Here is a 14,986-nt window from a genome sequence, read left to right on the forward strand (position 1 = left end):
GAGAGGAGGAAAGAAAGAAAGAAAGAAAGAGAGAGACAGAGAGAAGGAGGGAGGGAGGGAGGAAGGAAGGAAAAAAGCTCCATCTCAAAAAAGAAAAAGAAAGAAAGAGAGAGAGAGAAGGAAGGAAGGAAGGAAGGAAGGAAGGAAGGAAGGAAGGAAGGAAAAGAAAAGAAAGAGAAAGAGAAAGGAAGGAGTTTCCAACAACCAGAAAGTAAAGTTCTCAAAATTAGAATACCAAGAAAAATGAGTACGCTTGCTACAGTTCTACAAATGTTCCTCTTCCTGAAATTCAGGGTACAAAAGTAAGTGCACGGCTTTTCCTTCTCCATCACATCAAGAGGCTTCAGCTTGTACAAAGAATGTTACTTCCTTAAAGGACAATGTCCTGGTAATGTCTAAATTACTTATACTGAGTCAACTTCATGCTGGAAGCAAATTACATTTTAGCAAGAATTTGAATGCAGTGTCAAAACTTCATCTTCTGGATTTGTGAGTGGCATGGAACTGGGCCTGGGAATGAGGGGAAATGTCCATGTTTTACTGAGGCTTTGAAGAATTCAAGAAGAGAAATTAAAAGAAAATACTTTGGTAATCATTGTTCAACAAAGTCCAAATGTCTCCATTAGTAGTTTCAAGAGAAAACATGGGATTTTGGAAAAAGAGATGCTAGGATGAATTGAGTCCAAGGTACTCACCCGTTCCTATCACAGGACACAACTCCCCAGAGGTCCAAGCCATCCCTTGTTAAGGTGCCTGTCTAAACAGAAACAAATACTCCGTTTACTCTGAAGATCCAGGCCAGGGGCAGTGGCTCTTGCCTGTAATCGCAGCACTAGGGATGCTGAGGCAGGAGGATCACTTGAGCTTAGGAGTTTGAGACCAGCCTGGGCAACATAGCGAGACTGCCTCCCTACTTAAAAAAAAAAAAAAATTACAGTGGTCCCATAGTGAAGACACCATAGTGTAGACAAATAATGTCTTTTTTAATGGGAAAATACTTCACGAACATATTAACAGGATCAACACTTCAAGGAGGTGCACCATGGGCGGGTCTCTAGAGTGCCTGGTGGAAGCGTCGATGAGCTCATGCCAGTTGTCTGACAAGCTGGCACTTAATCTTTTTGAACTTTCCTGTCCCCCATAACAACAATAACAACAACAAAAGCAGCGTCTTCCTTACAACTTCAGAGGATTGTTTTCAGGCTCTAATGGTAGACTGAATGGATGGGAAAGTCCTTGATAAGCCTATAAGAGCTATAAAATGGAAGAGTCCTAGTTTCATAGCAGAAATTTAAAATATGTCATTAAAATAAATAATAGAGTAGAATTTTCACCTACAGGGTACTGTGTGTGACAAGACTTGAAAGAAATGGCTTGCTATTTGATACCTATTTGGTTAAAAAAAAAAAAAGGTGTTGGTATTTCTCTCAGTGCAATATAATGGTTAAGAGTTCAGGTTAGGTTTAAACACCAGCTGTCTGATGAGAGCAAATCACTCAATTCCTTTAAAGATCAGAACCCTTATCTGTAACATGGTCATAATCTCAGAGAGTTGCGGTGAAGATTAAATGGGATAACATAAAGTGTTTTATTTAATATCTAGCATACAGTAAGAGCTAATAATAATCATAATTACTTATAATTATTACTCATTTTTTATTCAAATTCAGGTCACAATGATCTCTCCCATCCTGTTTCTCTTTCCAAGTCCAAGGATATAATCTCATAAATAGAATGCCATTTCTTACATTGCTAGTTTGATCACAAAATAATACAAAAATGGTAGCAACAGTCATGTTGACTTTCTGTTCTTGGTAGATCTTTCTGATATTCCAAAAATTATAGAATACAGCCCTGATCCCACTAATTCTCAACTATCAAAACCTTGTACTGTCGTATGAATGTAGTTTCAGTTTGGGAAAATATAAGAAGTTCTCAAAATGAATAGTAGTGATGGTTACAGAACAGTGAGAATGTACTTAATGCCAGCAAACAGTGTACTTAAAAATGGTTAAAATGGTAAATTTTATGTTATGTATATTTTACCACATTTAAAAAGTGAATTAAAAAAAAGTCAACAATAGCAACAAAAGCTTCAATAACTCTCCACTCCTTAAAATATATGTAAACAATTTCTTAGCCAGACAGTCAAGGTCCACAGATAGCCTCTCCCATTACCAACATCCTGCTCTAGTGAAAACCATACTGTTTTCCTCTCCTAACTCCATGCTTTGACTCATGCTCACCTTCTCACAATGCCCGGAAAGGCATTTCCATCGTATCCTCTTACAACTCCCACCTTCACCCTAGCATATGTGTGTTAAGAGTAAATAAATACAATAAAGAGACAGTAGACTAAGAGGCTGGTTGCAAATAACTGACAAATAATCAAGGGTAATTTTAAGCAATAAACTACAAATGGGAAAATATAGTAGAAGTTTGGTAGGAGTCTCATAGTAAGGCGCAGTTTTATAAACTCTTCCTTTTGTATTTGTTCATTCAATCATATTTGTTGCACACTAACTATATGCCAGGCAATATTCTTAGCATCCAGGATACAGCAGTGATAGTAAAGGTTTTAAATTTTGTTCTTTGTATGAAGGCTTTGACTGCAGAGAAACAGGATGTTATTTTAATTGCTTTCACAAAATATTAAAGCTGGAAGGACCCAAAAAGATTCTCCTATTTAGTACCCATTTATCCTCTAAACCTTAGACTCTGTGAGCTCAAGAGACATATCTTTCCCAGATCATGCATCTAACCAGGGATAAAATGAAGACAGGTACCCACACTCTATGTCCCCTGCCTTGCAAGAGGGTAAAAGTACATACACATGATGACAGCGATGGTAAAAATGATGAGAAGAATAAAGATGAAACACACATACCTTGTCAAAGCAAACAAGGTTTAACTGTCCACATACATTGATCCTCTGGGGGCTAATGCAGAAGATGCCTCTCTTCTTCAGCCTCCTCTGGGCATAGATAATGCCTGTGGTCAGAGCAGCAGGTAGAGCAGGAGGAACCGCAATTGTGATGACGTCAAGGGCTTTCTTCATCACCTCCTCTGGAGGTTCCTGGACAACAGTAATTCTTTCATTGTTAGAGGCAAATCACTAGTGAACAGCATATGACTCTTTTCCTTCTTTTTGTTTACTTCCTTAGGTCAAATTTCAAGAAATGATGTCAGTGAGTTAAAGGCATGACCATGTTTATACCTCTCAATATCTTTTGCCAAATAGCAATTTCAAAAAGCATGTGATTTATATTGTTACTAACAGAGAATAACATACTAGTCTGTCATGACCTCACCAAAACTGGGTATCTGATTTTATTTAAAATCCCTCACTCAATACCTATAAAAAGGCTACTTTATTGAAATAAATATATTCTCAGATATTCTCAGGTTAAGATGGTAAGAAATGGCATTCTATTTATGAGATTATATCCTTGGACTTGGAAAAAGAAGCAGGAGTGGAAGAGATCATTGTGACCTGAATTTGAATAAAAAATGAGCAATAATTATAAGTAACTCATTATTATTAGCTTTTACTGTATGCTAGACATTAAATGAAACACTTTATGTTATCCCATTTAATCTTTACCACAATTTTCTGAGATTATGAGCATGTTACAGACAACAGCTCTGATATTAGGAGGGATTAATTAATTTGCTCTGGTCACACAACTGGTATTTAAACTTAACCTGAACTCTTAGCCATCATATCGCACTGAGAATATCTGAGAATAAATATATTTTCAGATTGAAAAAGAAAAATGGTATAAAGTGTGAGAAAAGAGAAGTATATTGATATATCAATAAATAAACTGTTTTATCCCAATATCCCATGAAATCTGTTTGTTATTAAGGAACTTAGTGATCAATTGCTTATTGGGATCTGGAAATCTATATACAGGTTTCAGTTCTTGGCTTTATTTCCCAGGTTTGTAAACCACATCCTAGATTAAGGCCAACAGGTACAGTACAAAACATATATAGATGAGTATGTATGAATTTAGTAAAAGAGCAAAGACAGCTTACCCCGCTAAGCACATAGACACACAGAGTATAGATCATCCCAATGGTGGCTGTTCCTACAAGGCACAGGAGGAATCTGATAGCGTCCCTGTACAACTTAAAATTCATTGGCTTGGGGTAGAGAATGGATCTCACAAGGTCTCCCTTTGCCGTGTTGAATCCTGGAACAACAAACACACATCCCACACTCTCAGGATGACCAATACTACTGCTAGTGGTCTTCCAAACCTCAGAGCCCAGTACTCTCTCTGGCCTTCCTTCCCTCTACTTCCCATTTCAATGAGTCCCAGAGATAGGAAACCACCATACTGGGTGCTCCGCACAGCTTTGCCAAATATAATTTTATTTTAGGAAAATGACTCAAATGCGTGCACACACAGGCATGTCACTTGAATTAAAATTAAGGGGTCTAGTAAATACTGATGGACTCACTTTTCTAATACTTGCAAGTTTAAATTTTCAGTTTCTAGCCCAGCCTAGAAAGAACTTGGGATTCAGGATTAGAAGCCCTGAGTTCTAGGTCCAGCTCTGTCTATTGCTGGCCATGGTATTTTTAAAAGTTCATTTGAATTGTGTGGCCTCAGCCTTTTCATGGACACAGTAGAAACAGTAAGCATCTCTGCTCTGCTTGTTTGACATGTTGAAAAAGTTTATATACTGCAAAGCACATATATAATAATTATTGTTACCTATACTATCATTTTTACTAACAGGCATATGCTGTAGTTCAATTAATACTGAAAAAATATGGATTTATACATATTTGGTTTGTTTTGTACTGGTAAGTAATACTTCTCCTTACTTGTGGGTACAAAAAAAAAAAAAAAAAAAAAAAACATAGAAAGAATGATAAGACCGAGTATTTGATAGCACAAAGGGTGACTACAGTCAATAATAACTTAGTTGCATATTTTTAAATAACTTAAAAGGTATAATTGGATTGTTTGTAACTCAAAGAATAAAGGCTTGAGGGGACAGATACTCCATTCTCCATAATACGTTTATTTCACATTGCAGACCTGTGTCAAAACATCTCATGTACCCCATAAATATATACAGCTTACTATATACCCACAAAAAATAAAAATAAAAAAATAGGATTATAAAGAAAAAAAAGCTTCTCCTAAGCTAATAAATTTAAGGCACTAGACAAACTGGGCAAAAACATATCATTAAAAATAACACATAGGAGGCGATGCTAACCAGTCTGCAGCACCACTGCTCTCACGGTCCCAGAGCAAGCTGCCTTGGCCTGGATAACCTCTGTTCCACAGAAGAGAACATGCCGTTTGTAATCCGCTTCACTCTGCGTTTTCCAGGGCACAGAGCTGTCCATCTTGGGTAACGGAGTTTTGGTGACTGGAATACTTTCTCCTACAGAAAACAAGCATCTCGTTTTGTGAGGTAGGATGCCTTCCCTCATTTAAATCATGCCTGCACCCACTCATCATACAACAGACATTTTTTTGGGAGCCTACCATGCGGCAGAGACAACCCTAGGTATTCGGGATACAAGCATAAACGTAGTTCTTATTTTTGAGAGGTCTGTAGTTTAGAGTAGGAGATGGATATGTAAACAAATAAGTATAATACAGTATTATAAATACGATGGATACTGTAAATCAAACATGGGATGTCAAAACAGCTGGAAATAACTATTTAGGGAACCACAATAGTGCAGTCCAGAATGTGGAGTGTGGAGAATAAAGGGCCATGAGAGCTATGTAGCAGCCAAAGCATGGAGAGTCCTGAGTGCCCACACATATATCTAAAGGCACTGGTGACTGAAGGAGGATGCGGAGAGATTCAACCACTTTAATCATGAGAGTAATATCATATTTATGTATAGAGAGAACACTCTGGCCACAGCACAGGGAATGAATCAAAGTTGGGTGAGGCTGGAGGCTGGATATCCAATTGGGAAATAATCACAGGAATCCCAGTTGCAAGGGATGAGGTCTGAACTATGACAGCTGGCAGTGGGGATAGAAAGGAAGCACTGCATTCAGGAAACAGGAAGTGGGGCTGGGTGCAGTGGCTCACACCTTTAATCCCAGTGCTTTGGGAGGCAGAGGCAGGCAGATCGCTTGAGCCCAGAAGTTCAAGACCAGCCTGGACAACATGGCAAAACCCTGTCTGTTCTAAAAATACAGAACTAGCCAAGTGTGGTGGCATGTGCCTATCACCTTAGCTACTCTGGAGGCTGAAGCATGAGAATTACTTGAGCCTGGCAGGTGGAGGTTGCAGAAATCACACCAGTGCACTGCAACCTGGACAACAGAGTGACACTCTGTCTCAGAAAAGGAAAAAAAGGAATTAAGAAGCTACAAAATTTGAGAGAATGTTTGTATTGGCAGGTCACAGAGATAGAGAAATTTACAATGCCTTTCTAGTTCCTGACTTCGGAGAATAAGCAGAGGGCAACATTTTCCCTCAAAATAGGGGTTATGGAGGAGAGAAAGAATTGTCTTTTGGCCACTGTGAGTTGAAGCTGCCTTGAAGAATGACCATGTTGAGATGACTTGTTGGCAGTTTGAGATTTATTTGGATTTGGAGCTCAAATGAGAGGGCTGGACTAGAGATATTTAGCCAGAGCTCATCAGCTTCTAGATGATAATTAAAGCCACAGAAGCAGACGAGTTTACTTAGAGACCACGTATAGGGTGAGAAGAGGAAAGGACAAGGATGTAGCCATGAGCAGCACCAACAATTCAGAAGATGGAGGAAGAGGAACAGCAGAAGAAACTGAATGGGTATATTCAATGGTAGAAGGATTTGGAGAGAGAGAGAATTATCTTAGAAAGTTACAGAGGAGAGAAGTTTTCAGAAAGAGAGCTGGTCAGAATAGTCAAATGCAACAGAGAGGACAATAAGTTGAGAAATCTAAAGAATCAGCCCAAGTGCAGTGGCTCATGCCTGTAATCCCAGAATTTTGGGAGGCCCAGGAGTGTGGATCACTTGAGGTCACGAGTTCCAGACCAGCCTGGCCAACATGGTGAAACCCTGTCTCTACTAAAAATATAAAAATTAGCCAGGCATGGTGGCACATGCCTGTAATCCTAGCTACCTGGGAGGCTGAGATGAGATCACTTGAACCTGGGAGATGGAGTTTGCAGTGAACAGAGATCACACCACAGCACTCCAGTCTGGGCAACAGAGTGGGTGAGACTCTGTCTCAAAAATAAAGAAATTTAAAGAATCCATTGGATTTGGCAACTGGGACTCTGGCAACTTTTGCCAGTGCAGTGTGAGGGACCTATTGCAGAGGCTTGAAGTGCTAATATAAGATAATGAATGAAGTCATGAAATAACTGTGGTCTGTTCTGAGGAACAAGTTTCTAAAGTCTTCTTCTGGCATTTGCAGAGTGGTCAACATAAAGTCAGAATTGCATTACAGTATATTCAGGCTACTTTTGTTAGGAAAATGGTACTTGGCACTGCAAAGGTCCCAGCATTACAGGAATTTTCTGAATGTATGGATTTTTGAGGGGAAAGAACATGACTTGACATGACCTGCCACACATTTATTCTTTGTAAGCTAACATGGAAAGAAGGTGTGTACACGTGCCTCCATTATATGCCTTTCTGGGGTGCTGAGAAAAATGGATTTCATTTGAACTTGAATGGGAACCACAATCTACCAATGAGAGTGCATTCACAGTCTCTGTGTGTTCACAGCCTCTCATTTCATCTCCAAGAACTACTTTATGATTCTTCTTTATCTTATAGCAGTGTCGGCCAAACATCTCATCACTACGCTATGCAAGTGAGAAATCAAGGTAGTGTAACAAGCAAGTCACTTCTCGCTGGACCTCACTTGCCATACCTGTGATGTGAGATAACCTCACAGGTCCCACCCAGATCCAGCATGCCACTTGAAAATGAACTACAGTTAGTCCAAAATACCCAGGGTATATTTCGGAAGTAGCAGATTTACCAAATGCTGCATCATGAATTTCTTAATACATTCAAGCCAGGCCAGGGAGAATTTGGATGACTCTCATGGGTTTCAGGATGTTGCTGATGCTTTTCAAACCCTCCAAGTTTATTTGAAGACATGTTTCATTTAAGATAAACAAACATAAAAGCAACAGACAATTCTGAAAGCTCTAATGATCTCTACAATCAAAGTAAATGAGAAGGCTGTAATAATCTTTTGTTCAAGAAAGAAATACTAAACATGCAAACACTTAACATTGTATCAGGCTTAATACATAGAAAGAGCTTTAATTTGAACCCTCAGATCTATCCACAGCAGGACTAAGTAAGACCTGTGGAAACAAGAAGGTCCCATAGCAGCTGATGCTTTGCAGCCAGCCATCGTCACTTAGGTAGAGGAGGAGCAGGGACCACAGTAGCGTGAAGTGTGGCCAGCCCACAGAGGTTGTCAGCTGTGGGGATGGAACTGTACCTGTCAGCATGCCTTCATCCACCACACAGCTGCCATCAATCAGAACGGCATCACACGGCATTAGTACTTTGTTCCCTGTCAAAATTAACAAATCTCCAGGCACCAGGAAACGTGATTCCAGCTCTTGAACTCCCGCTGAAAGTGTAAAGAGACAGGGTTGAGTCAGGTTATTTTCCCACAAAAACATAATCCAACATCTATTTAACTTGGATATCAATGAAAAAGCAACCAAGGCTTTTTTTTAAAGGGGAACATCCCTCAACCTTGATTCAAAATTTGAAAACAAAAAGAAAAAAAATTTAACAAATTAGGAAATAAAATAAAAACCTTTGTGTGGCAAAATAATAACTAAAAAAAACACTAATGACAAATTCAGAAACAAATTTGAAACTTACATTACATATAAAAGGTTAATAGTCCCAGCTGAGCACAGTGGCATTGCATTACAGTATATTAAGTATATTACAGTGAATTGCATTAAGTATATTAAGGCTACTTTTGTTAGGAAAATGGTAATGATGCCTATAATTCCAGCACTTTTGGAGCCCAGCGTGGGAGGATCATGTGAACCTAGGAGTTTGAGACCAACCTGGACAACATAGCAGGAGGCTCATCTTCACCAAAAAATAAAAAAATAACACCTGTATCCCCAGCTACTTGGGAGGCTGAGGGAAGATTGCTTAATTTTGTTGTTGTTGTTGTTGTTGAGATAAAGTCTTGCTCTGCCACCCAGGCTAGAGTGCAATGGTGTGATCTCGGCTCACTGCAACATCTGCCTCCCAAGTTCAAGCCATTGTCCTGTCTCAGCCTCCCAAGTAGCTGGGATTACAGATGCCCACCTCTGCGCCTAGGTTATTTTTGTATTTTTAGTGGAGATGGGGTTTTACCATCTTGGCCAGGCTGGTCTCGAACTCCTGACCTCGTGATCCACCCACCTAAGCCTCCCAAAGTGCTGGGATTGCAGGTGTGATCCACTGTGCCTGGCCCAAAGATTGCTTAATTTTAGCTAAGGAGGTTGAGATTATAGTGAGTCAAGGTCGTGCCACTGCACTCCAGCCTGGGTGACAGAGCAAGACCCTGCCTCAAAAACAAAACAAAACAAAAAAATCCTAATACATAAAGAGTTCCTTTTGAAAAAGAGATCTCCAGCAAATAACTGTATAGCAAAATTGCTAGATATTGTCACTTCACACACACACACACACACACACAAACACAAGTGGTGTGTTAAGTGTCTACAAAGCTGTTCATTCTTACCCATGATGAGAAAAATGAAAGCTCTTCCTCCCTTTCCGATTGCCTGCCTGCCTTTACTTCTTTTCGTCCTTATTCAGTCTTAAAGCTATTAGGGACTATGCAAGATAGGCATCCCTGCAGGGGGCTGGGTGGGGTGGGCTTGCAGCCTGCTCTGGGGTACTGAAGCCTAAGCAGGTCAGAAGGGTGTTTACATGGCCTGGTACAGGGTGTCAGAGCTTAAGCAGGGAGAGAAGGGCCTCCATGGTGGCAGTGGCCTGCTGTGGGATGTTGAGACCTGAGCAAGGAGAAAACGGTTTCTACGTAGGAGTGGGATGAGAGGCAGTGGGAGCATCAGCGGTGATAAAAGATTGGTTGTATCCAGCAGAAACGGTACAATCAGTACAGTAGCCTCCCTTGATCTGCACTTTTTCACTTTCCGTGAAATGCAGTCAGAAAATATTAAGTGGACAATCCCAGAAATAAACAATGTATACTTTTTCAGCTGTGCACCATTCTGAGTGGAGTGATTAAATCTAGCACTGTCTGCTCCATCCCTCCTGGCACAGGAATCCATGCTGTATACACTCCCTGTTTATCATTTTGTCAGTCACCTGGTTTTTACATTGCCTGATGCAGCATTCCTGTGCTTGTTGCAAGTTACTTTTATTTTATTTATTTTACTTGTACCCCAAAGCACAAGAATAGTAATGCTGGAAATTCATTATGCCAAAGAGAAACAGTAAAGTGCTTCCTTTAAGTGAAAAAGTGAACATTCTCTACTTAAAGAAAGAAAACAAAATTGTATGCTGAGGTTGCTAAGAACTACAGTAAGAACAAATCAACAATCTGTAAGATGTGAAGAAGGAAAAAGAAATTTGTGCTAGGCTTGCTGTCGCACCTCAAACTGCAAACGTTACAACCACAATGTGTAAGTGCTTAGTTAAAATGGTAAAGGCATTACATTTGTGGATCGGAGACATGAACAGAAATGTGTTCCAACTGACAGTGATCGGACTCAGTACTACCCGTGGTTTCAGGCATCTATATGGTGTTTGGAATACATCCCCTGCAGATAAGAGAGGATTACCTTAGATACACTGAAGTTAATCAGCCAGGTTTTTCACTGAAGAAAAGAAGTTACAAATAGATAAAAGAGACACAACTACAACAAGCCCGTTAGTAATAGATTCCAATTAAAAATATCAATGTACTAGATAGAAATAATATGGATGTAAATTTGTGTGATTATAAGAATATATACATATGTTTGCTAGTCTTCTTGTTTATACACCAACAGTAATGAGCACATCCAGTGTCCAAATTTTGGTTTCTACATTCCCTTTCTCCTGATAAAAGGGGTCCCTTAGAGAAAGGACTGAGTACAGGTTAGGCCGAGAGAAGTATAACATATGCTAGAACATCTTGTTGTGCCATTAAGTAGAGAAATGCTCACAGAATGATGGGGACATATTACAAAAATATCGAAGCCGACTTTAAAGGGTTCTCATTGCCTAAATTTGTAACAATTTGAACATCAAAGTAAATAATTATAAGAAAGAACTATAACCATCAAATAAAATAGGTATTTATGAGTTCATAATGATATAAGTAAATGAATAAATAAATTAAGAGAAGAAACAGATTTTCCTTGCAGCAAAATGACAATTAATTAATGTAGGAGGAGAGATAACATTAGAAAATCATCATTTGGCAACTATCAAAGTAATAATTAATTTAGCCAAGAAACATCAATGTATACTAAAACTAGTGAGTGAAAATTTGATGAAGATGATTTATTTATATCATCTCAAAGTGTCTCTCAACAAAATAACCATTAATTACAAAGAAGAAAAGAATAAATTTGCAATGAGGAAAACTGGCAGACATCATTTAATTAATTAAGTTAAAATCACCAGTAATAGAACAAATTGAAATTATGTATCACCTGAGAGGAAGCAGTGAAAACACAGCATCATATCTGTGATATTCCAGCCAAAAATGCATAACCTGAATTTAACTAAGAGGCAACATCAGACAAATTCAAACTGGAATACATTCTTTAAAATAACCAGAGGCAGAAGAGTGAAAGTCACAGAATTCAACTAAAAGTGGAAGATTAAAGAGACATGGTAAACAAAAGCATTGTGTAATCCTATATCTCTTTTCTATTAGAACATTATTGAGACAATTGGCAAAACATGAACAAGGTCTGACCATTAGTTGGTAGAAATTTGTGAATATTAACTTCCTGATGATACTGCCCTTCAAGTAGGAAAATGTCTTTGTCTTTAAGAAATACACAGTAGACCCCATCTGTGCAAAAAATATAAAAATTAGCCAGGCATGGTGGTGCACACTGGAAGCTGAGACAGGAGGATGACATGAGCCCAGGAGGTCGAGGCTGCAGTGAGCTATGATTGCATCATTGCACCCTGGGCAACAGAACAAGTCTGTATTGATAGGAAAGAGAAAGAAAGAAAGAAAGAAAGAAAAGAAGGAAGGAAGGAAGGAAGGAAGGAAGGAAGGAAGGAAGGAAAGAAAAGACAGAAAAGGAATACACACTAAAGGTTATTCAGGTCATCATCATGGAGCTACATGTCAGCAAGTTATTCTCAAATAGTTCTAGAAAAAAAGTTATTTAAACTATTCTTGCAACTTTTTTGTAAGTTTTAAATTACTTTCTAAAAAAAGAGACATGTATTAGATAACATTGCTCACCTTATAATTAGAAAAATGTACAAATTTTCCAGCACATTCTATTGGCAAGATTGTGGGGAATCAGTCACTGACACATTTCTGGTGCAAATGCAAACTGGCATAATCTCTATGGAGAGAAATTTTGGCAATATTTTTCTAGCAAAAGTACATATGCACTTATTTCTTAACCTAGCAATTTTACTTATCAGAATCTGTATCAAAGATATACTGGCAAATATGAAAACACATATGTACCTGTACAAAGCTTTTTATTACAGCACTATTTATAGTAGTAAAAAACCGAGAAAAATTTTTTCAATAGAGGATTAAGTGAATAAACGATGGGTCTCTCCACACAAGATAGTACCATGCAGCCGAAATGATGAATGAAGAATATCTACATATACTAAATAGTCCCTGGGAAACACAGTTACATATGGAAACTATACACAGCAGGAAATATGGTTAAATATTCTTGACATACCTCTATTCATCTAAAAGAAGAGCAGTATAAATATATATCCTATTTTGTATGTGTAATATACAGCTATGAATATTATATATAATCTTTTTATATTTTTAAATGTAAGAATAAATAAAAACCAAACAAAAGTGATGATTATAGAGAGAATGAAGACATAAGGCAGAAAGGAGAGGGATAGGAACCGGACTGCCTTGACTATCTTCTGTCTTATGGATTTGACTTTCAAACCATGTAGATATTTTCTATATCTATACAAAATAATACAAATATAAATTTGAAAAGCTAACAGTAAAATCTAAAGCAAAAGGAGCGAAATAAACCTATCAAGTTGTTGGCATAACCAATAGAAAACTATTTTGAGTGACTTTAAAACTAAATTTTTGAAAAATGTATAATTTGTACATTTCTAATAGGATGTCACAAATGGGAAAAAACAATTCTACAAATATCTAAAATTGTTTTTGGGAATTATATTAGTGCTGAGTGCATTGGTTTGTCACTCTGAGATTATTATATACAATGGGATAAAGCAAAAGAGTAATCTCTTCCTGTCATTAAAAATCAGAACTTTTGGTATAGAGAAAAGAGAAACACAAGTACAATGAATAAAGTAAAGTAAAAAGCCCTTCGTTCTAAACTTGAATTGGAAATTATGAGGTCAGTGTGAGCATGAATTCTAAACTTTTATTGGAAGTTATGAGGTCAGTATGACCTCATAATGTATTTTATCTTAAAAAACGATTTCCTAAGTATGTTTTCTAAAAAGACCTAGAAACAGTGACTAACATCATTAAAATGACTACTTGTAACATTCTTATTGAGGTTTATAAGTACCGTAACTGGTACTGCTGCTTTACCTTACATTTTTATGTATGGAGATGGCTTCTTCCTTTAAACCTCATAAGCCAAACTCTTCTAGACTCAGACTTTTCTTCTGTAATTTTCTTACCTCTCGCAGCCTTCCTAGAATTAAAGAGTTAGGGCCTGACTCTGGATTAGGCTTTGTCTTACAGAAATGTGACTGCTTTGAGCTTCTGTTCAGACCATTACAACTTTCTCCATATCCGTAATAAGGCTGCTTCACTTTTTATCATTTGTGTGTTCACTTTTGGAGCAGTGCTTTCAATTTCCTTCAAACACTTGTCCTTTCCATTCACAACTTGGATAACTGGTACAAGAGTCCCAGCTTTCAGTGTATCTCGGCTTTCAACATGTCTTCCTCACTAAACTTAATCATTTCTAGCTTTATTTTAAAATCAGAAACATGTAACTCCTGCTTTTGCTAGAATACTTAGAAACCAGCATAAGGTTATTTATCAATCTAATGTTAATACTGTTGGGTCTCCGGGAGTGGGGAGGCCCAAGGAAAGAAAGAGAGAGACATGGGAATGGCCAGTTGGTGGACATCTGACACTGATTAAGTTTGCTATCTTACATGAGCATGGTTCATGGTGCCCCAAAACAATTATCATAGTGATATCAAATATCACTGATCACAGATCACCATAACAGATATAATCACAAAGGAAAAGTTTGATGTATTTCCAGTTACCAACATGTAACGCAGAGACATGAAGAAAGCAAATGCTTTTAGAAAAACGGCATGGCTAGACTTGCGCAATGCAGGATTGTTCAGAAATCTTCACTTGGTTAAAACAAATGTAGTATCTTTGAAGCACAATAAAGCAAGGGGCAATAAACGTGCTTGTATATGTATCACATGTATGTCTACACATGCACTTGATTCTACGGAGGAAATTTTAACATTGCCTGTATAACTATTTTTAAATTATGAGGTTTTAAAAGATGTGATAAAAGAATTAAAAAGACCCTATATTTCAGAGCTATATGTTGAAATATTTTCAAATAAAATATGATATCTGGGATAGTTCCAAAATAATCTAGGGTGGGGAGTTACTAGAACAGATTTAAAAAAAGATTCAATAAGTTGGTAATTATTTAATCTGGGTGACAGGTACATGAGGTTTTATTATAGTATTCTCTCTATTGTTGTATATGCTCAAAGCATTTTATCATAAAAAGTAAGGACAAAACAATGTCCAGTGTATTTTTAAAAGGTAAAAATTCACTTCCAACCAAGAGAAAATAAAAAGGACCAG

General features: G+C 37.7%; 1 protein-coding gene across 11 annotated transcripts in view; it reads right to left on the bottom strand.

Annotated features, from left to right (window-relative positions):
- Window positions 1–14,986, bottom strand: part of ATP13A4 (ATPase 13A4) — a 174,324-nt gene that overhangs the window by 56,127 nt on the left and 103,211 nt on the right. For all 11 annotated transcript variants that reach the window (XR_001824590.2, XR_001824589.2, XM_037737825.1 and 8 more), the window contains 5 exons: window positions 8,450–8,584; window positions 5,242–5,412; window positions 4,042–4,199; window positions 2,888–3,076; window positions 696–757 (listed from right to left, as the gene is read on the bottom strand). Coding sequence is in view for 9 of the 11 variants with exons in the window: in XM_037737825.1 (XP_037593753.1) it covers window positions 696–757; window positions 2,888–3,076; window positions 4,042–4,199; window positions 5,242–5,412; window positions 8,450–8,584 (715 nt within the window). In the remaining 2 variants the exon portion in view is untranslated. The remainder of the gene's footprint in view (window positions 1–695; window positions 758–2,887; window positions 3,077–4,041; window positions 4,200–5,241; window positions 5,413–8,449; window positions 8,585–14,986) is intronic.

This window comes from Cebus imitator, unplaced genomic scaffold (assembly GCF_001604975.1).
Source record: "Cebus imitator isolate Cc_AM_T3 unplaced genomic scaffold, Cebus_imitator-1.0 Scaffold43, whole genome shotgun sequence".
Classification (NCBI taxonomy): domain Eukaryota; kingdom Metazoa; phylum Chordata; class Mammalia; order Primates; family Cebidae; genus Cebus; species Cebus imitator.